At 38.2% G+C, this 24,389-nt stretch overlaps 1 protein-coding gene across 8 annotated transcripts in view; it reads right to left on the bottom strand.

The window, feature by feature from the left end:
* LOC124596463 (zinc finger protein OZF-like) overlaps positions 1–24,389 on the bottom strand; it is a 170,016-nt gene that overhangs the window by 83,190 nt on the left and 62,437 nt on the right. For 7 of the 8 annotated variants that reach the window (XM_047135603.1, XM_047135598.1, XM_047135605.1 and 4 more), the window contains 3 exons: positions 21,216–21,269; positions 12,072–12,194; positions 3,654–3,707 (listed from right to left, as the gene is read on the bottom strand). In XM_047135603.1, the coding sequence (XP_046991559.1) occupies positions 3,654–3,707; positions 12,072–12,194; positions 21,216–21,269 (231 nt within the window). The remainder of the gene's footprint in view (positions 1–3,653; positions 3,708–12,071; positions 12,195–21,215; positions 21,270–24,389) is intronic. The other variant, XM_047135606.1, reaches the window with a different exon arrangement.

Raw genomic sequence — 24,389 nt, forward strand, 5'->3', positions numbered from 1 at the left:
CATGTACTCCGCTACCCTTGTAGCCGCTTCTGGTGTGTAGTGCACGCCTGACCTATTTTTAACTAAATAAATTGTAATATTTTAATATTATATAATACAAGTTGACATAATGCCACTAAGAATTTTATTTAACCTGAGCTCTGTATCTGTGTGTGCTCTGTATCTGTTTTCTGTAGTGTTTTAATGATTCTAAGAAAATATGTATTTTCTTTTTCTGTATTGCTGCCCAAAGAATTTACTGTATAAATTTTTATATAATTATGTACTCAAATTTCTGTATATGCTATAAGATTATCAGATTGTATTTGTAAAAAACTGACTCGTTCCACGTCCTTGTGTATCCAACACAGTTGGACCTATGGAACACAAAATAAATCAAATCAAATCTTGACATATGTGAACGAACTCCCTTCCTATCTGAAATATGAAGCTGAACTGACACTGTTTGCTGATGATACAAGCATTATTATTAACCCACTAAAAGGAACTCCAATTGAAAATGATACAAATAAGGTCTTTGGAAAAATCATTAATTGGTTTTCTGCAAATGGGCTTGCTCTAAACTTTGAAAAAACACAGCACATTCAATTTTATGCTGCAAAAAGTACAGTTCTTTCGACAGAAGTCAGTAGACAGGGTAGAGCATACTAAGTTTTTGGGTGTACATATAGATGAAAATCTTGATTGGAAAATTCATATTTTGGATCTTCTAAAGTGGCTGGGTTCAGCAACCTTTGCAATCAGCATAATTGCGAATTTTGAGGATATAGAAATTAGTAAGTTAACATACTTTGCATACTTTCACACTCTGATGTCATACAGAATAATATTTTGGGGTAACTCAACATTTAGACAAAAAGTGTTCACTGCTCAAAAGAAAGTAGTTCAAATAATGTGTGGGGTTCATAGTCGCACATCTTGTAGGCATCTTTTTGAAAGATTGGGAATTCTTACAACAGCCTCACAGTACATTTACTCACTAATGAAATTTGCTCTCAACAACATGGACCAGTTTAAAAACAACAGTGACATTCATGATTATAATACCATAAAAAAGAAAGACTTACAGTATCCTTTACTCAACCTATCTTTGGCACATAAAGGGGTAAAATATGCTGCTATAAAAATTTTCGACAAATTACCAGATGAAATAAAATGTCTGACACACAGCAGTAATAGCTTCAGAAATAAATTGAAATCATATCTCTTTGACAACCCCTTCTATACCACAAATGAATTCTTGAATAGGACTAAATAAATCTATAAATATAGTATATGTATTTTGTGCCACCTAAGGGAATGGGGTAAACTTGACAGGTTCCACATCATAATGGCTACTGTACCGTGCGATTGATCAATGGAACACGCAACCAACCAACCAACCAACCAACTAACCAACCATTAACTAACTAACTAACTAACTAACACATGCTTTATTCAAAAACATGCCACAAACAGGCACACGACTAAAAGGGAAGATTACACACTTGTACTGCTAACTGCTGAATACAAAGATACAGAATTTAGTTTTTAAATAATCCGAAGATGAAAAAATACATCAACAATTTGTGAGATTGAACAATGGCCAGCGATCTTTTGTATATGAGATACGCCGAAAAGAAACACCTATACATGCTGCTAAAACCACATTCAAATGATTACCACTAAAAAATAGTGGTCTCCAAGACAATTTTTCTGAAGAAAACAGATTCAAATTTATTTTCTAGTTCCAGATTGAAATTGGCAAGCAACAAACAGGGAAGCCAAGCTTATAGAATTTCATCTGAAGGCCTGGAAATGGACAGAATGTCTATTGTATTGCAACACTTCCCTAAACAGAAAAATACATGAAGAAAGCTGTTGTCAGCTTTGCAAAGCATGGTAATTCAAACTGCAAAAGCAGAATGCCATGTTTCCAAGTTGTATGGATTTTAAAATTTTGGAATTCTGCTCGCTTGCAGAATAAATCATTTTGGTTCTAGTAGGCACAATGTCGGGACACAGGAGAGTGAGTGATTGAGTGTGTACTTTAATGTCACAAGAAATTTCTTCTGGAAACTAGTTAGTTTTATTTCTCTTTTATGTGAGTCGCTCAAAGGCTCAATGCTTCTTCTGTTTAGTGGGTGATCTCCTTTACTCCTTTAATTTGTACTTTCCAAGAGCTTTGGCACACAACTGGTAAGAGAAAAACTAATAGAAAATTTGGAGTTCATTTGTCTCCTCCCCCCCCCCCCCTCCTATCCCCCCCACCCCCTCTGCCCACGCCTTCTCCACCTTCAGTTGCTGTGCTGAAACAGTTTTTGTATGTTACTAAGCATTCCGGTTTTCTAAGGAAATTCTATGGCGATGCATCTGAATCTGGAATTTAATTCCTGCAACATGATATGTAAACAAACATCCAGAGTCTAGGTGAATATTTTCAAGAAGCACAAAGGCAGACTATAAGCAATTTTAGCTGCATGAATAATTTTTAAATGATCAAACACTGGATATTTTCTGCTTAAATCACTGGCTATTTTCTTATACTGATGAATTATACTCTTAAGAAACATAATTTACATAGTAAGAAAATAATAATGTAAAATAATACTTCTGATTAAATATTATTATACTGGGTGTTCACTTATTTTATTGTGCATGCGAAGAGCCATAATGTGAGACAATAGGCATCTTCAGCACAGAACAGTTATCACAGTGGCTTGGTGAGGGGAAACCCATGGATTGCCATCCTGCCCCAGAGATGCAGAGACTTCTCAAGAAATTAGATATCAACAATATTGAAATGTACAGGAATCTGGACAAACTTTGGAGAATGATGGTTGGTTGGTTGGTTGGTTGCTTTGGAGGAACAGTGAGGTCATCAGTCCAAACAGTGAGGTCATCAGTCTCATCTGAATAGGGAAGGTTAGGGACGGAAGTCAGCCATGCCTTTTCAAAGGAACGTTACCGGCATTTGGCTGAAGTGATTTAAGGAAATCACAGGAAACCTAAATCAGGATGGCTGGAAGCAGGTTTGAACCATTCTCCCACCAAATGTGAGTCCAGTGTGCTAACCACTGTGCCCTCCCACTTGGTTTTCAGAATGAGAATCCTCCTGTAATCTGAAGTATTAACATAACAGCTTAATTATAGCTGTTAATGTATTTGAGGGTAGGTAAATATATCAGATGTTAAACTGGTGTGGAAAGTTGTTCCTTAAACATAATGTAGAAGAAATTACAATTTTTTTTTAATCTAAAGTAATACGTAATGCTTTGGTGAGAAGTGCAGACGATCGACGTGGGAAGTATGTGGTCAAACTACTGTTATACACATCTAACAGCAACCCATGTCTGAAGCAAATTGCTACAATGTCTATACGCCCTATTGCAGGACAGATTTCACAAAAATTGTATGGTATCTGTAGTGCGTGGTGTGTTACAGAATGACTGGCATATAACTCCTAGTATCAATATAGTGAACACAGTCCAGACTTAAGATTGGTATAACCACTTACGAGAGCACAAGGAGTTTCTCACCAAGGGTTTTTATTATACACTTACTTGTGCTGCTTCTTAATTCAGAATATTGTGAGACATGAGATGTTAACATCAACCTAAGAACTGTGACCTAGGCTGTGCCTACTTTTCTAGGAGAGTACAAGTTTTGCTTACCTTCTATGCAGTCAGAAGTAGGTGGGGATGTGACTGTACCTGATTCTTCCTCCACTGGAAAAAACAAAACCAAAAAGATACTTACAGTTTGATATGGATGCCCAAGAGTTAGGAAACTTGTAAGTAACCAGGTACAGTCACTGTACAATGAGAAGAAATTTCATTTTTAAGCAAGAGAAGATTCAATAGTAGGTGACACTGGGCATACTATTACAAGGCTTCTGGGATGGAGAGCATTTGTTTTATGTAGACAGGAATGGTATGGAGAATGAGAGAGTAAGTTTACCTATGGAAAGGGAACCTACACCTGAGGTCAGGTGAATCTGTGGGGAGAACAGGTCTGTCTTACAATTTGCTAGGAACAGTCTCATCATAGACTTTAATATGTAGGTATTCAGTATTTATCTGAAGAATATAATAAAAGTGCAGCTCATATAAAGATAGGAAGCAGTAGTGTGACAATTTGTCACCCAAGTAAGTGTTCTCTGAGGAAGTCAAAATGGGCATATGTTGGATTTGTTCAATCTTTGTCTCCGTCCATGCTGAAAAGTAACAAACCTGAGATACGGAGTAGTTAAAGACACTGTAATGTCAAAGATCAGCATGTAACTCCTTAAACTAATTTAAAATGTGTCATCATGAGCTATGAGGCATTGAATGTGAGAAAAAGTATTAAGCAATTGTGAAATGAGTCACATTAAATTATGAGGAAATGTATGGTAAAAGACAGAAACTGTATGATCTAAAATGTCGAACCTGTATTTATTTGTATGTGAGGATCAGTAATTTAAATTACAAACCTATACAAATGAAAACTATACTTTGAGAAAACAATCTATCCTTTTGTATTAAGGACACCTAATTAAAAAGTAATAAATATACTTAATAGCCAACAAGATAAAATCAACTGAAGGAAAGAGTGAAATGCTGTATATTATATCTACTAAAAACTGAAATTATTTTACATGCAAAAGAAGCTTGAGTTTGTGCTTAATGTCTGTAGATATGAATTTAAAGTCACTAATAGTGTTTGGTCTAATTACATATGTTACACAACATCTTTTCTCTGAGTGGGGGGATGAGAGATGTAACCAGTGCTCACCCAGAGGTACATGTTCCATCTATTCCTCAATGTTAGAAAGAAGAAGATTGTTTAAAAGCATAAGTACCTTAGCAGCAGGTGAAAGCATCCCACTATTTGAGGTTGTTATAATTTGTAGGTAAAATCCATGAAATGGGAAACATACAGAATGTCTACAAGGCACAATGATAGCCTAGCAGACCTACTTGCTGTGTAGGCTTTTAATTGTGCCATGCTATCATACTTGGAGGTGTTTTGGATGTCAAAGAGAAGAAGAGCCATCAATAGTTTAAAAACAAAAGAGGACTGACAAATGATTTGTTCATTCATTACTAAGTTGCATTTTTGTCACCAGAGGATGTGATGGATATATGTAGATATGTATCAATGCAATGACTTTGAAATTCAATATCTGTTACAGAATATTGTAAGAGTGTTCAAGATGTTTTAGAATACAACAGTTTGAGAGAGAATCTTGAGATATAATTCTGTAGTTGCTGGACATATCCAAAACTTTCTTATAGTCTTCATACCAGCTGCATCTAAGAGCCACAAACAGTAACCAGTGGTCTTCATTATCAAATTGACATCACAAAGAAATCATCAGAAGGTGAACATAACTGAGAAGAATTCAAGGTAAAACTTGCACAAGCTACCAAAGGTGGCAGAACATTAACACTATTCTCCGCATCAATATTATTACGTCACAAAGAGAAACAATGCGACAGCCAGAAGGAGGGGCCATTCCACCAGGTTGTGAGCTAGTGTCTTTATGACTTTTGCAGTCACAAAATTGGGGTGGCTTGCTGCATAAAATAAAACTAGGGATTAATCTGGTATGGCCCACATGACGGTGGCATAGGATGGACCACAGCCTGATGAGCAAAATACACAACTAACTTTTTATTGGGAGAGAACTGGAAGTCATGGGAAACGGTCCAAGAGAAGCCCATCTGGATGGCGTCTTGGAACTATCATTCAGTCGAGACTACACATGGGCAGCTACACCAAATTTACAAGTCACTAGCCCATTGCTGGCAACAGGAAAGAGTGTAACACTCAGCACAGAGTCCTGTGGGATGCCATTTCTCAGGCCTTTGGTGAGTTGAGATATGTAGCAACCCCAGCTCAAAACAACTGGTGAGTTAAAAATTGATGAATAAAAATCAGTAGGAGGCCTCAGAACAGTCGGTCACTGAGAGTAAGAAAAGAGTGATGGTGACACCCAGTGTCACATGCCTTTGTAGATGAAAAGAGACTGCAGTGCAATGAGATTTTGGCAGTTAGAAACAGCCTGATGGATTCCAAGTTCCAACCTAACCAGACTGTCAGTTGTGGATCGTCCCTCCCCAAAAGAACAAAGATAGGAGGGTAAAAGGCCCTACTATTCAAAAACCCAGCACAATCATTGGGCTACCATTCTTTCAAGCATTTTTCTGAGTGCATTTGTGAGACTGAGTATGTTTGTGAGGCTAATCAGTCAATAGCTGTTGATGGATATTTGGTTTCTGCCTGGTTAAGGACTGGGAAAATAATACCACCTTTCCATTGTGAAGGGAAGATACCTCCTAGCCAAATACAGTCAAAGACCCTGAGTAGATGGAGTATTTGAGTAACATTCAAATGTTGATCAACTAATAATGAATCAAATCAGGACCTGGGGCTGTGTCATGAAATGAGACAAGAGCCTGAGGTAGTTTCCAGCCACTGACAGGTTCATTGCATAATTGGGTGTAATGGGGGTAAAGAACAGAAGGATGTCTTCCACTTATCTTTTAAGGATTCGAAAGGTAGATTGGTAAGAAGAGGACACTGATGCTACCTCAAAGTGGATAGTAATACACATATGAAGGAGAAGACTTGGCAGAGCTGTGGATCTTTGATGGCCCAGTATACTACAGAGCTAGACCCATACCTGGGATAGAGAGGCACAAGTTCCAAAGCAGGCAATGTAGCACTCCCAGCATTCTTTCTTACAGCATTTAATTAGATAGCAAGCCTTAGCACAGAGCTGCTTAAAAGTGGCTGGGGTGGTCTGTGAAGCATGTCACTTGAGATGTTGCAGAGTGCTTCAAAGACTATGAATAACTGTCCCAATGTCTTTGGTCCACCAACACAACTTCCAATGGCAGCATGGGTGCATAGAAAGGGGATAGCAGATCCAGCAATGTGTGTGATCGAGCTGGAGAAGTCTCCCATAAACTCATCAATGCTATCTGACAGAGAGTATGACGGTGGCAGCAAAGCTCCCCGAAAAGACCAACATGGTGTGCAGCAGCGACAAGGAAGTGACAGGATCACCAGGAAGTGGTCATTGTCACAAAGACTGTCATGCAGGGAGCATTGTAGCATAGCCACAAGACTGTGGGAAGGGATTGTAAAATTAAAAGCTGAAAAAGTGCCATGGGCAGCACTAATGTGGGTAGCATCACTGTCATTACAGACACAGATCAAGATCCAGAAGCAGATAGTCAATCACAAGGCCCCAAACAGATGAGCAGTACTCTCCCATGGCAGGTGTGTGCACTGAAATCGCCAAGAAAGGGGTTGAGAGTTGTTGGATTAAAGGTGCCATCTCAAGATAAGTAAGTGCACTGCCTGGAGGGGAAAAAATGTTGCAAATGGTGGTTGCTGGAGTCATCTGTACTCACACTGCTATTGTTTCCAATGTGGTATAGCCCAAATACTCTTTGGGGCCACTGCAATAATGACAGATTACACAGTACCTCGGGAAGCTGCCGAATGGTTGTCAGTGATGTGTGTTTCTTGGATAGCAACATAAACTGCATGGCAAGAGGAAATTAATTGTAATTCTGGCAGATGACAGTAATATCTATTGCAGTTCCATTGGATCACCATACACAGATGTCCTTGCTAGTCATAACGGGGAAACCAGGAGGGCAGATCACACCCCAGGATCACTGTCTGTCAATGGTGAGGGTGGGACAAAAGCAATGACCATTGGAGCCAGAAAGTGTGGGGGGATCTTCAGTTCCAGAATACTAGATACTGTATTTCTTGGTTTGGTTAGCACACTTTAGACAGACATGTGATAGTGCACATGGTAAAGTTTTGTGAAATGGTTGGCCACTAACTCCACCAATAAAACTGTATGTACAATGGGAAGACAAGTGCTAGAAGCACTAACATTTAAAGCTCTAAGTCAGCAGTAGGAAATATGACTTCACACTGCAGGGTTAAACTATAATTTTTAACCTTCTCTGGAAGAGAGTCCTCCTTAAAATCAAGGATGAATGTCCCACTGTCAAACCTATTGTCTGGTGGGCCCAGAGGTACACAATCTTCTCTGCTAGTGTTCGTGGAGTTCTTCAGCCATCTGCAGCATTAAGTCATAATGCAAAATTAATCTCTGTATTACACTGAGGTCCTTGTGGGACCACAAGTCAGCTGCCACAGAGGCTAAGTCTCAGTCATTCACATAAGGTACCAGAAAACTGGCCGCCCCTAAGAGTTCTAAGTCTGGCCATCTGTATGATCTGGCAACAATCAAAGAATGAAAGTTTTTGGAGGAACTGTTGTCTCCTGTTCAAGCTGTAACAGAGCTGTATCAGCTTTTGGTCTACTGATAAACAAAGTGCAATGTAGACACAAAGTCAAGAGTTCAAATCTACTTCATACTTTAAACCAAATCTCACCTATCCTTTAACAGTATCAGTCTGACAGAATCTCAAAGACAATGTGCATCACTTCCTAACTCACCAGTAACAGTAAAACCTTTCAGACATATTTTCATCAAAGAGCTAGAGGCAACATCAAGATTAGAGCAATTTATGCTAGAGAGTTTTCTCACTATACGGCAGGCACCGACTATTGGACACCGACCACCATCTAATCAGGTGATCATGAAGTTGAGTGCCTAGGGCATGTTTCTGCTTTTGCATTGAAAGCATAAAATTGTTTATCATCATAGTCTGATTTTTTCCACTTGAACTAACTTCAATAAACTGAGCAATTAAAATGCAGTTATATAACACACATAGGTTGTTATGAGAGTATTTAACACTTGTCAATTTTATGTGTAATTTTAATATCTGTCCTGCAGTTATGAACTGGGCTTTGGATACTTCAATTTTATGAATATTGCTAAAATATTACAAGACAGTGATGCAAGTTGAAAAGGTGCTAACATTTGTGATGTATTGTTCACTTTGGGTCTAATAATCGAGTGAAGACACTGTAGGCAACTCTAAATCTTTGAATTGTATGTGAGGCAAATGCTATTGGATGATTTCTGTCAAAAATGGATTTTCTTGTTTTAAGAAAGATAGTTTTGGCATGAATACTTTTCCACATTTATTAAGTTTCAATAATTGACATATGTGATGAACTCTGACCATGTAACCTTCATGTGATGTTTGCATGGAATAGGCAAGATTCAGAAGTTGGGTATAGGAGTACCACATGTTTTAATTCAAAGTAACAAAATCATCAGTTCACTAACTGGGCATTCTTATGCAATACTGTTATTGGTGGTGAGTTATGATCTCTTTATGTTAACTTCTTAAGATGAAATTAATAGCTGTGCCCTAACATAAGACATCTACTCAATGAAAGTGCAGGATTAACAGATATTATTTTGCATTTCGTAGGAAGATATGGCTTTATACTACAAACTGCTCTCCAGGAGTGTGTCAATCACAGTTCACATTTGTTACCACCAACTTAAGACACCTGTCAGTTGCAGCATAAGAACAACAATCAATAACACTGTATTACATTTAGTGACAATAGTGCCCACCTGCACTCTGTTGGGTTCCCAAAAAAAGCTATCCAGAAATTTATTTGAGATATCTTCCCTCACACAGTTATTCTTCTAATCTTGTGCCCTCAAATGTTTGCATTTTCTACTCCTTACCAAAAACCCATTAAGAAAATTCCTTTTCGGGCAAAAATGCACTTCAAACCTGGCTGGCACGATGAAATCTTTTAACTCCAAACCAGTAGGTTTCTACAAACGTGGAACAGGTACACTACCTGACCATCGTCACTCTATTTTAAATGTGAGAGAATATACAACTGATGATTAACTTCTTTGTTACATTTCCTGTTGTATTCAGTAAACTAATGGAAAAATATTATTACAATATGCAAAATACTACCACAATAACCTTACAACATAAGTCTATTTTAATAAAACAAAGTATCTACTACAAAAGCAAACCTAAATCAGTATGAATTAGTAAGATATTGTGCACATTGGACTTTGAAATGGTCTGGGTTTAAGTGTTGTGCTGTGTCATAGTCAAGTAGTATGGAAATGTGCTAGCTGGAGTAGACACATAAGGAAACCAGTTAATTATTTAGTGCCACAGTGTCTTAAATAAAATTGTGTATTCACAAAAATCAAAAACTATGCCAGCACAAGCAAAAGAATGAATTATAAAGGGTGTAGTACCAACGTTTTCTAACCCTTGATTATGGAGCACCAAAAGTGGCAAGGAGACTTATGATTGAGAAGTTTTCTCAAGATTTCCTTGCTGCTTTTCAGACTGGTTGTTTGAAGCTCCATCACTGAGTAGGTAAAAAAAAGTGGCCTCCATCAAGACTGGAAATGAGAGCTACTGCAGCCTTCACTTCACAGTGTAACCCATCACATCAGAGCTAGCAAACAGCTGTGGCAGATATCTCTCACTCACTGAATCAGCAGTGCTTACGACTGACGTAGCAAAACATAAAAAATGTGATTAGTTGCAGTGTCTGCATGGAACAATCTTCCTGGACTCAAAACCATACATTGACAACCCACTGTCACATCTTACGTGCAAATCACTCTGTGTATTCAATGGAAATGACCAGAAAATATCAAGTGAATTTAGCAGGATCATTCTATGCCATCCAGCAAATAACTTAATGACCACAGACTTATCAAAGATGTTACATATTGTTACCAAGTTTCAGTTATACCACCTGCAAGAAGAACACATTTACACAGCTGATGTGTTTTTTGAGTGGGCTTGCACGTGAGTAGTACAGCTTGTGTCTCTAACATGTGGCCACTGAAGTAAGCAATACCAAAGTATAAGCCAATGCGTTTTATTTCCATTTCTGTTATGAGGCTTAGTTTCAATCTCCAAGACCATCCTCAGACCAAAAGCCCCAGATGGTTAGAGTAGCCGACGCATGGAGGCGCTGTCTAGTACCGATTAGCACCTGACATGAATTGTTCAGTTTGTAGCAGGCACTAATATATTATGTAAAAATATATTTTCTAAAAAGGGTGCATAAATAATTCATGTGTGCATAAACAGTTCTACAAAAGGTGAGATAAAGTATGAAGCACACTGTTGTTGAGCGCTATTATTTACAATGATTATGTATTTCACGAAAAATTGCAGCTAAGACCCATCAGTATGCGTTTGACTACACTACAGTTTAAATATGTATTCTGGGTAGGTGTTCCTATTCATACATCAGTGCTTAGGGGATGATAACTTGCACAGCATGATGAAGTGGGTACAGCTTAATCACAGTTGTTGCTCATAAGAAGCAACAACACCCCCATATTATATTTACTAAGGTAGTGAGTGCACCACCACTAATGTGATTCAAGCAGTTAGTGTAACTCTACCCCATTCAATGAACATGCATACCATTCTGAATGTACAGTTGTTAGTATCATTTACTCACAATGATTAAAACATAATTGATGCTGTTCCTTTGCCAAGAAAAGCAAAAAGTGCTTGAAGAATGAGAGCTGCTATTTACTATATGATTAAGACATAAATAATCAAAAGTAACACTAAAAAGGTTCCCCAAACTGAGTAAAGGGCAGAGACCTACACAGTTCCTCAAATTCTTGCAGCTTGAGCTTAATTTAGTTCCAGTTAATTTCACCGTAATGGATCATTTAGGCTACAAGAATTTTTGTATGGGAATTTTTAAACTGCAATTGTAAAAACACTAGTACTGCAGACATTTGCAGGTTTCAGTTGCTTTGGTTTTTGAGCCTGTTTTTTTGGTCACTGCATGTGATTTCCTTGCACAACAGACTTTTTTTGATTTGGAACTGTGTTATTTGTAGCTCGTGAAGTCATCCTTTGGGTACCCACATTGTGGAATCAATACAGGTCGCCATCTTTTTATTTGTGTTCCTCTGTTTTAGGGATAGTTCCAATGGCAGGGTTTATAAGAAAACCCTTTTCTGTCTATAATGACCAAAATATGTGTTGCCTAATCGTAATGTTTACGGTATAACCACTGGAGATGTTCCAAAACAGTGCATCACATCTGGAATACAGTATTTACAAACATCATCTTAACTCAAACACTATCCATAACAACCTGTCAAACAAATTTCAGTAGAAATATGAACTTACGATCAATAGTCAAGAAGTCAGCTACTACTGGTGGCTGTGATGTTATATCCATTCCATCATGACTGTGAGCATCACCACCACCATCATCATCATCATCATCTTCTTCATCTACAAGATCTATTACTGTTAAGGAAAACAACAAAATCATGAGACACTGTATTTACAAACTTGATCTTAATTCAAATGTAATTATAACAAACTTTTTACTCTTAAGTTACAATGAAAAATGTACTTACAATCAATGTTTATTCTTCTCTCCTCCTCGCACAGCTCGCAGCAACAATGTATGATTTATGTTATGAGATATTTTGACAGAAAGAAGTACAGGAGATGTGTGCTCATACACTGAGCTGACAAAAGTTATGGGATACCCCCTAATAACATGTCGGACCTCCTTTTACCTGGCATAGTGCAGCAACTCAACATGTGATCTGAGTGGCGAAACCATTCACATGAACTGTCTAGAATTTTCTTCAAACCAATCACTAACAATTGTGCCCTGGTGACAAGTCGAATTGTCATCCACAAAAATTCCATCATTGTTTGGGAACACGAAATCCATGAATGGCCGCAAATGGTCTCCAAGTAGCTGAAAATAATCATTTCCAGCCAATGATCAGTTCAGTTGGACCAGAGGATCCAGACCATTCTATGTAAACACAGCCCACACCATTATGGATCACTTTCAGCTTGAACAGTGCCTTGCTTACAACTTAACTCAATGGCTTCATGGGGTCTGTGCCACACTCGAACCCTACCATCAGCTCTTACCAACTGAAATTGGGACTCATCTGACCAGGGCACAGTTTACCAGTCATCTAGGGTTCAAGCAATATGCTCACAAGCCCAGGAGAGGTGCTGCAGGTGTTGCACTGTTAGGAAATGTGCTGCCATAGCCCATTAATGCCATATATTGCCTCACTGTCCTCACGTTTGTCGTACAGCCCACATTGATTTCTGCAGTTACTTCATGCAGTTTTGCTTGTCTGTTAGCACTGACAACTCTATGTAAACGCTGCTGCTCGCAGTCATTAAGTGAAGGCTGTCAGCCATTTGTTGTCCATCATGAGAGGAAATGCCTGAAATTTTGCATTCTCGGCACCCTCTTGACACTGTGGATCACGGAATATTGGTGTGTATATATGCATACTGCCACCCCATGATTTTTGTCATGTCAGAGCATCTTGCTATTTATCTCACAGATTTCCATCGACCCATCAACAACAAATCGATCTTGCAGAAACTGAAGCCTACATGTGTGCAATAAAAATAATAAGAATTGAAGACAAGAATATTTAAAATGCCATCTCATGTAGATGTATCCTATCATGAGCAGGCTATTTGAAAGAAAAATTCTGTTCTGTTAATGGTACATGGGATATAATCAAAACAAATATTCTCAGAAGTTGTCTTTGAAATTTAATGCATGGAAGTACCAGAGATGTAATTCCTATGAATTCTGAGAAACATATTATGCACGCATCTCCTACCTATACTTGCAGATTTGAGTGCTATTCTTGGACCCATTAATCTGTACTTTTCTATTTCCATGGGGTAATAACTGCTTGCTCACACTGCGCAGAATGCTAATCAATATGCTAGTGGTGACACTAATGACATCAGTCTGCAATTCAAGCATGCCACACCTCTCTGTCTACACACATCTGCTGAGAACAAGATTACAATCCTTATGGGATATGTACAGTGGTGATAGCAGAATTGTTCTGCAGTCTATTTCAAATGGCAGTGGTCTAAACCTTTCAATAGTTTTGAGAGACAAGCATCTTATTCCCACCAGGAAATTTCAATTTGAGTTTAAAGGCCTATTTGTTTGTTTGGGCCTGCCAACTATCAATGTCTGTGCACCTAGCATATTATTTTCATGAAGTGTTTTGTACTGTTGTAGAATGATAATTCAGGCAACTAAGGTGTGAAAATAACAATATGATACTCAATTTGAGAGTGCACAGTCATGTTCTAAGAGTCAAGTGTATCTTAAGCTGTAAGTGACACCACTAGTGTCAATGAAGTAAGCAACATGTTTTGTACTGTTATAGGACAATAAAACAGACAATTCAAATGTGGAAACAGCATTGTGACACTTAATTTGATGGCCTGTTGTGTCTTTCGCCATGTGTTATGAAGTAAAATACTGGGGCTGTGCTGTGATTGAGAGACCAAAAATGTGTGTGGATGAGTATGTGTGAAAGCTGTGTGGCTTCTGTGAATGCTGATGAAGCATTCCACCGCCACTCACTTCGCCACCAAAACTGCATCTGCATGTGGCAACAAGGATGTGTGATGTCACGTGGGCAGTACATGGTACATAATGTTGCTAAGGACATTTACTAGAAGCCCCTTAGATATAGTACTGACTTGAAAGAGTGAATATAATCAAGTAGTTCTGAAACATACCATTAATAAAATCTCATTAGTAAGTATATGTTGGTATCACATGCCATATATACAATTTTTGGCAAAGGTGATGAGTTAAGCTGGATATACTGTTGGAAACTTTCACATTGTGTGAATGGTTTCAGTACAAAGGCATTGGGATATGAGTGCATGAGTTATTAAAAAATAATGTCATAATCCAGTTCACTGGATTTAAACTTCATATAGATACTTATAAGGAAATGTAATCTGAATATGTTGTGAACAACAAAACATTGTGACAACCAAAATTAGAGGCCAGTGGTTTGTGGCATGGAGATGGCACACAATAGCATCCAGAATGTTGTACACTGGGTTCAGATCACACAAATATGGTGACCAAGAGATCAATGTAAGTTCATTATCATGTGTGTCAAATCAATACAGCACAACGCCGTACCTTGTGAAATGGATAGTTATCCAGCTGGAAAATGCCATCGCTGTGGGCAAATCTACTGAGCATGAAGTAACCCTGGTTGCCTGCAATAATGTGCACACAGTCCACAGTGATCACAGTGCCTCTGAATACTGCTGCAAGACCCATAAAAGTCCCAAGTTTGCCGTAGCATAATACTGCTTTCACTGGCTTGCATTCATGGTGCAGCATATTTTTTGAGCAGCCATTCGCATGTTTGATGATGTATCTGGAAACAACCACTGACCTGGTGTAATAACAAAAATGAATCATCCAACTTGTTGACACATTTCCACTGACTCACTGTCCAGTCATGACCATCCCATATCCACTGCAATCATAACTTATGATGTCACTGGGTGAATGTAAGAACACAAAGCGTTGCTTGCTGCGGACCTCAGTATTCAACAATGTGTGCTGAGTGGTGTGCTTTGAAACAATTGTGTCTGCACCAGTACTGTACTGTGTCACTGGATCTGCCACACATCACAAACTATCCTGCTTTAGATAACAGCAAGCCTGGGTTCCCCATTTCAGTGGTAAGATCCTGGCCATTTCTGAGATGTTATTCCCAGGCATCAGAGCACAACACTCTGTTATTTGTCAAAGACACTTGTATCTGTTGATTTTCCCATTTGTGGTCCATATCATCACTCGATTCATACATCATTTGCCTCTGATGTGTTTACATGCTTTCATTATCGTATCACGTGCCTGCAGGTAACATTTAATCTCACGGTGGTCAGTGTATGAAATTCTTGTGCTCACAAAATCTGTTCTCCAAAGTGGTGTAATTCCTTCAAACATTATGGGAGAACCTCTGATAGTAGGGTTTGGAAACCATATCAGGAATGCCTGGAAGCCCATTTCAATAACAAAATAGCTGATGTGAGTGCCTGCGAAAAGCAGGCTATAAGGATTCCTGCTCCACTATAGCTCAAACACTCTATGTAACAACATATTCATTAGGTTGCAGCTGCAGGAAGCCGGACTAATTTTCATGAAAATTGTTGGATTTCCACTGACTTCAAATCCACTGTTACATTCACTTCAGTTCAGTGAATCTGTTTCAATAGATGTAAGCAGCCGAGATTCACAGGTAACACTTTGAAAATCAATATTTGACTAATAGTTGGATTGGCATTCACAATTAAGGATCACAACTGTTGTATGGATTCACTAAATTTAGGTGGCATCTAGTTGGTAGAAAAACCACTATAGTAACCAAGCACAAACCACAATCATCTGTACTGAATACCAAGCTATGGCCTAGTGACTTCTGAGCTGTGTCTTGGCACTGCAAGAATTTGAATTTCAAACTGTGAATAGATCACGCAAAGAGAATATCAACTCAGGTGCTTTGTCACAAAAGCCAATGTACTTAAAGAAGATTGAAAATGCAGACCAGGAAGGATGAAATTTGATTACAAAAGTGTTGTTGAGAGTAAAATATGAAGTGGAGAAGAATGCAGATTAATGTTCAAAAACTATAAAAACAAAATATTATTGTGCTAGAGAGGAAAAATTAAGAAATTGTCTGGTGCACAATAGCATTGTGTATAGACTGACTAGAAGCTGTGTGTTCTCGAACATAAAAGTCAAAGAAATAATTTGGTATACAAATTACAGTATCACGATTTTGTGGCACGAAAGTGTGCAGATATGCTATATCTTCAATAACATGACACAACGAGTAAGAAATAAATTGCACAGATGAGAAATATGCCAAATGACAAAAATACTGACCACACAACATAAGGACTATGTGCACCCAGTTATAGTAAAAGAACATAAAGAGATGTTTGTCATAGATCACTGGGACCATCACCAACATCACAAGGAAGAGTTACTGGCAGTCACTGAAATATTTTCTAAATCAGTAAGATCCTATCCGTTTGGATGAAGAACATGGTACAATAGTGAGACACAAAATGGAGAAAGATTAGTCCAAAAACATTTACCTTCCAAAGGAAATATTAACCCTTCAGCCATGGGCAACACAGAACTGTGCATTCAGTTCTTTCCAGATAATTTCGCATGATCCACTGTTATTGTGATGGATGTAATTTCTGCTCTGTTTGCATGTCAGAAGTCAAAATTTTCCCGTGAAACACATTCCTGTTGCTCTGGAACATCATAGGCTGCTATTTTCCCATCAAATCTTTTTCTGTTGCTCTGGAACATCAGTGCTGTCTGAAACCTGCAGAGATGCATTTTACACAGTCTCCTGTCTCACTGACATACTTATGAAAATACCTTCTCATGCCAGCAGCTTTGTAATCATGTTCCAGAGCTTGTGAATGGAACCTTACTTCAAGATATATAAAACTCAGAAAAATTATGAGTATTTTTATTTTGCTTATGTACCATTCAAAGCAATTTTCACATTTCCCACATTATTTACATTAAATGTCAATTAAATATCAACTCTAAGTTAATTTTTTTGTTTTCTTGTTATATTCCTTCAACATTATTCTTAGAAGTATTCTAATTATCGAACGAAAATGTCCCATTATTTTGTACAGAAAAATAAGTAAATCAACTGCAGTCAGAAGATTAAATGATAATGGATCTCAGTTTACAAGTAAGGTATCAATGGAAACATAATGTGCCACATAAATCCACATGGAATAGCGGTATGTGCCAAAAGAAATCTTGATGGGTAAAGAACAATATAGTTTAGCAGAGAAAATCATCAGATACCTCACGTCTCAGTAGCAGCAAGAAAGGCCATGTACGACAGGATGAAGAAAGAAGACATAAATTTCACTTTTTGTATAGCGATCCTCCAAATGCCCAAATGCAGTTTAAATAGCATACTTGAAAACTTTGAAACATTGAGATAAAGAACACACAAAGGGCATACAGAAAGCAATCACTGGGGCACCGGGAACTGACACACCCACCAGGAGAGGCAGGACGAAAGGAATAAGAGGGATAAATGTTGTTAAAGTGGAGGCAGAAGAGGAAGAGCAAAACATAATGTGGGCACAAGAAATGTTTGAAGATAGTACACCACAGGAGTATGACAAGACAAGTATACAAAGAGGATCCCCAGGTCTGCATCATAAGAAGAAAAAAGGAAAAATCACTCCTGAGATAAAATAAATTGAAACAAGGGTATAAATGGATGAATGTAAATATTTGTCACTCGCAAGAAGAAAGAAGAAGCAAAGGCGAGTACTATGATACTCATAACAAGCTACAAGTAAAGAAAAAGGGAGTAAATGAGTAATGGTCACATACTACTTATGCAACAAAAACATAGTGATGACATCCTTTTTCTGTGGTAATCTCTCTCACACCATGCACAACGCGCAAATGAAATCTCCCACATCGACAAGTTTTCTGGTACAGTGTTCATGGGATGCATATCTGATTCACATTGCTAAAAACTGATCTGTCACATACCAATTCAAATGTGTACCAAGTGTATAAAAGCGTATCTTGAAAGACAGATATGGACAACAGGTTATGGACCAATGCACAGATTTTGATAACATTAGCCCTATCTTATAATTCTCTGCTCTGCTGTGATGTCGTATTATTTTTGAAGTCGTGCAGTGAAATTCTTTATCTGTTTGAGGACATTAACCTCACATGGTTGACAAAGAGCGGTACATTCTGGTGGCATCACTTTCACAGCGCAAGTCGGGTGATCATCATCACCAACGAAAGTCCTATCAAAGAGCGTCATGTATCATGATGAAAACTGTCAATGCATTATGGCACTGATAACCTCATTGTTGTGCGTCCTAAAACACCAATCATCATCATCATCATCATCATCATCAATGCATTATATGTAATTATTTGATCAGTAATCACACCTCCCAGTGTTTTACTTGAAAAAAATGAAAGAAAGATATTCCCATTATCATAGACACCAAAAAAATATGGAATTAAGAAAAAGCCACAATCAAGAATCCAACACAGATAGGTAGTTAAGCAGTCTAATACCTCGATTGCTCAACCACAAAAGTCATTCTATTATTAGACATGTCGAATGACAGTAATCAAGCTACAACGTGAAAACACAAAAAAAGTTATAACTTGAACAATGTTAACATTGGACCCCATGTTATGTTAGTAAAAATGTTTGTCTCCATCATCAAATTTGACCTAGATTTTTTCAACAACTAGGGAGTGTCTAGTAAACAGCCGAAACACGTGTCTCTCTCTATCTTGAATATAGTGTGTCCTTGCAAAACTTGATCAAAATCTGTGACCCACATGTCAACCCGCCACTTGTGAGTCAGTGTGCCAATGTAAGGTAGATAAGAATGGAGCTTGTAGACCAAAGATTACATTTTTTTACTTGTACAGTGCATAATAGGTCACTCTGAGTAGTTTGTTAAGTCCTATGTGTGTGATGGTAACATTACTTGGTGTTTCACATGGGGGCCATGCAATCACTGCATGGAAGCAGCAACTGCACTGCAGCGACCGGACTCCAGTTGATGGCAGCAAGCAGCCAAGCACCACCACCACTATGGCTGAGTTATGCACGCTGTACTTAGCAGTGTACAATAAACATCCCTGCAGGCATGTATTCGCCAACAACAACAACAACAACAACAACAGAGGGTAGGTGTGCCAATAAAAACCTCGTACAGACTGCAGTGACTGTGTGGTCACGCAAAACAAGAAGCTGCGCTGAGTGCTTTTCCTGCGTGCTGAGTGCTGTTCCTGTGCATTTGCTAACACTGCACATTGAGAACAATAGTGCAGGGGAACTGTGCCTGTGGACTTGCGGTAGCAAACTAAACAGATGAGACAATCACTCAAGGGGACGCTCAATGGGTGACGTGCCATATCACAGTATTCTTACAGAAACAGACTGAGTCAGCAACCACAACCTGTCGACGCTGTGGGGCAAACTGACGATCTGTGACCAGTGGGATTCCTGCTGTGGGTCGCTACCTACAGAGTTTCACATGTCAATGAAACCTGTGCTAAAGTTCTTCGAGTGGGAGAGAGTGTTCAGAATACAATCAAAAGCAAAGTTCAGATGAGTTTATACTGTTTTCTTACAACAGATAATCACAGAATTACACTAAGCTTTGTAAATGAATGTTGTATTCATTTAAGATTTTTGTCCCTTCATAAGTTTTATTGCATCATATGCACATGCAAGCAACAAATGATATTTTGAGAGGATAATATACATTTTAAGTATTTCTTCTAGTACAAAAAACAGTATTCTTGACTGAAATGTCAACTTTTGTGATTCCTGTGAATGCCTACTATTCGCACAGATACTGACATGCAATATTAGTTCTAGCTGACCTTTCTGTATTTGTAATCAGATTCGTACTGAACCAATATGGAGAAACACAGCTTCTCTGGAACAGATGCCTTAGATTTTTTCTAGTTATATAAGTGTAAGTGAGAAGAGTATTAATAATACTCTTCTCGCTTACACTGTTCTACTGTTTGAAGATTAACAAATGATTTCAATGGATATCATTTTTTATTGCTGAGGATCCTTATCATCACTACTGATTAACTGTCTGCAACAGATAAGTACTGAAATGCCAGTGGCAGTAAACACACAGTTTCTTCCTCTGTCATGTGCAATCTGTTTGTAAGTTTTCTTCCCTCAAAAGGTCCAACTGCTTTCAAATTAAGTGAACCATAATTTTTAAAGAAAAGTAAGAAGAGATTGCAATTTGGAGGATGACCAACATAGTGCCTTGCTTGTTTTTGTCAATGGCCAACTTACCTATCATATGCAGTATGCAGCCACCCTGCATTACTACACACAAGCAACTAAGAATGACAATGTATTCAGAGATCCAAAATCAGAAATTATGAATTGTTTATTTGAAATTTGCTGTGAAACAAATAAGTTGAACACAATGTTTATTTGCCCAGTGTTCTTTACTGATAGGAACATCATGGGACTAACAGTGGTTATAAGTCTGAACTACGTTTCTTTACTGAAGTAATACATAGTGGTACTTTACTATGAAAGCACTTTTAACTATCATATACTACTAACATTGATTGAAGGGCACACAAGTGAAAAATGATTTAAAGCTTATTAGTTACACTGTTCACCATAACAACAACAATACTTAATAAAATTAAGAATGTAAATACATAAAAAAATAAGAATAAAATCATAAGCAATAAAGTCATATATATAGTTACAAGGAAAAACATAAAACAACAGATCTCTAAAGTAAGAAAGATCAAACAATTTAAGCAAAGTCTGCATCAATTATATAACCATATAAATAAATGGGTTATATGCTATTCCTACATTTTAGAAGAGTATAATCTACATTTACCTTCTGTTTTGGTGATAGGAGGTGGAGGTGTTCTTGTCCCCAGTTCTTCCTTCACTGGAACAAAGAGGAGCAGAAAGAACCATACAGTTTGTTATCAATAAAAAAGAGAGACATATGGGAAGTGAATACTGGAATGGAACAAGTAATCTTATCACTCGTGAATCACTTTCTTTTTATTAGTTCATGAAGTCCAGTTCAATAAATTTTATATGAATGTAACATTAGCCATAACTCATTACAGTTAGTTTCAAAACAGTTACCACAATTTATGGTCCACGTCACCATTAAATCTAGGATTTCCTTTGGCAAAGCTTTGTACCATGTTTTGAATGTCACATGAATTACTGCTTTCCAATTAAGGTGCTGCATTACTCCCATATGGTAATACTGGCTGTGTATTACAACACTTGGGGGCTTGTGCTCAGTTTATTAAGATCTCACCAGTCATCACACCCACCACAGCTGGGAAACACTAAGAGAATGTGCGTACCAAGCAATATCAGTATGGGCTCTGAAAAACAAAAGAGCACCAAAGGGAGTAGCGGGCATCGAACTCAGCTATACGTAGCAGCATGAGTTCAACAATAGTTCACAGTGTGGATGGAGTTAACCAGCGAGTACAAAGAACACAAAAAGCTGCAGCACTCAAAAAAGGTGACTGGGTCAGCCCTCAAGATATTGTATGGGAAGAAAAATAATGGAACCACGAACTTGACACTATCCCAGAGGCACAACATTAAACATATAGAGGTTAAAAGCACGAATTTCAGATTATTTTAAGAATTACAGCAACCAGCCACTTTTTATGTACTGTTGTTTAAGGTAATACGCATTTCGACCTTTCGCCAATCTTTGGTTAACATTACATATATTTGAATCTTCAGTCGGTATACCATTACAAAATCAACAACAAACTGGATGCTGCAGCTGCCCTGTGCAAAATAACAATTTTGTTTAGGTACAACACTCCGTGAATTGAATATTTACAATATAAGTTGTAAAAGTGTACTTACTTTGTATTTTGCTTCTTATTGTTCTGATTTTTGTGATTTTAGATGTGGCTCAAACATTTGTGTTTGTGTGCCACACCTAAAAATGCAGAAATTGGAACAACAACAAGCAGAGTAGAAAGTAATTGCATGGTAACAGCAATGAAACATAAATGTACAACTTGTGAAGTGCAGTAGCCAAACAAAATTGTTATTCTGGACAGCGCAAATGCAACAACTAATTTGTTGTTGATGTTGTAATGATGTACTGACTAATGATTCCAATATCTATAATGCTAAATGAAGGTAGATGAAAACGCAAAACACATTTTAACTTTAATAACAATACACAAAAATGTGGCTGGTTGCTGTATTTATTAAAATAATATAATCCACAGCCACAGAGCTCAACAACCAGTAAAATGGATGAATTACAAATTTCAGATATTACGTAAATCTAACAATGAAAAATATAACAATGGAAACAATCAATTATTGACAAAATGATTTAATTGGATAGATAAAAAAAATTTACTTACCAAGTGGCGGCAGAACACACGCATAAAAAGTCTTTCCTTCTCATGCCGTACGCTAAATCTCCCCTGACCTGCGGTTCTGGGTGATTTTCCCAAAAGTTACCCCTTTTCCTAGCCTCTCCAGTCCTTTTCCTTCACCCTTCTTCCTTCCCCTTCAACCCTTCTGCCTCAAGAAGGAGCCATTGGCTCCAAAAGCTTGCCAGTTACAACCGTCATGTGTGTGTGTTTTGCCGCTGGTTAGCAAGTAGATTTTTTATCTATCCAATTAAATAATTTTAACAATGGAAAATACAGGATATAATAATGACAGTATTCTGAAAAGGATAAGCTACAACTCACCACACAGAGGAGCTGCTGAGTTGCAGCACAATATTTAAGCTTTCAGCCAAATGACCTCCTTCTAAAGTAGAAAAATACACACATACTGAAGCAAGCACAACACTCTCTCTCTCTCTCTCTCTCTCTCTCTCTCTCTCTCTCTCACACACACACACACACACACACACAAAAAACCACTGTCTCTGGTCACCAAGGCTGGACTGAGAACAACTACACCTGATGAGAGAAGCAATTCGTGGGAGGTGGGAGTGAGAGGAGGAAGCTGTGGCAGGGAGGGCGAGGGACAGCAGGGTATGGGTGGCGGAGGGTGTAGCGCAGCTTGTGGGAGAATGCAGGGACGTGGTGGGGAGAGGGTAGGGCTGCTAGGTGGAGTCAGGAGGAGATCTGAGTGGGAAGGGGGAGGGAGGGGGGAGCGAAATGGAAAAGGGAGAAGTAGATGAGGAGAAAAGACTAGTGGCTGCATTGATGGAGTAGAAGGTTGTGTAGTGCTGGAGTGGGAGCAGGGAAGGAGATAGGTGGGTGAAGGACAGTGATTATTAGTGAAGGTCGAGGCCAGGGTGGTTGTGGGAACAAAGAATATATTGCAAGGAGAGATCACACCTTTCTGAATTGCACAGGTGGGAACTTAGCTAGTTACATAGTTTCGTGCTAATGTATTTTACACTTTTCTGTGCCAGAGAGAAATTCTTCAGGTTACAATGTATATCACATTTCCTTCTTCTTTTATAACTCATTTATTTCATATTTAGAAGGATTGTCAAACATGATTTTTGGTTTTGTTTTGCTTTAGGGTGCAAAAACAACTGGAGTCATATGCGCCCAAGTCAAAACTATAGAATACAAAGACAGAGAGGAGTTAAAAAAAGACTGTACATTAGTCCCAATTGGCATAATAGAAGACAGCTAAAAACAGGTATGTGGAAAAAAGGCTAAAAAAGATACCATACAGAAACGGAGGTCCAAATCTAAAAATTAAATGGCCGTCACCACATTGCTTTGGCGAATGAAAAGTAAGACATGGTTGAACGCCCGCACGTCATTTGTTAAAATGGCCAATAACTCAGACGGCAAACCCAAACAAGAATGCAAAAGGTTAAAAAATGGACATTCCATCAGGAAGCGGTGGACAGTTAAAACTTGATTGGTGGGGTAGCGCTAATTAGCAAATGATGATGACTAAAAAGTCAGTGCCTAATATGCAGCCGAGTTAAAATAAACTCCTCTGGGCGGGAGGGCTATGCGGAGGTCGTCCAAGTCACTGAGAGAGCTTATTCCTGTGAAGGGAAGACAAGTGGCGATGCCTAAGGGAC

The sequence above is a fragment of the Schistocerca americana genome, chromosome 2, assembly GCF_021461395.2.
Source record: "Schistocerca americana isolate TAMUIC-IGC-003095 chromosome 2, iqSchAmer2.1, whole genome shotgun sequence".
Taxonomy (NCBI): Eukaryota; Metazoa; Arthropoda; class Insecta; order Orthoptera; family Acrididae; genus Schistocerca; species Schistocerca americana.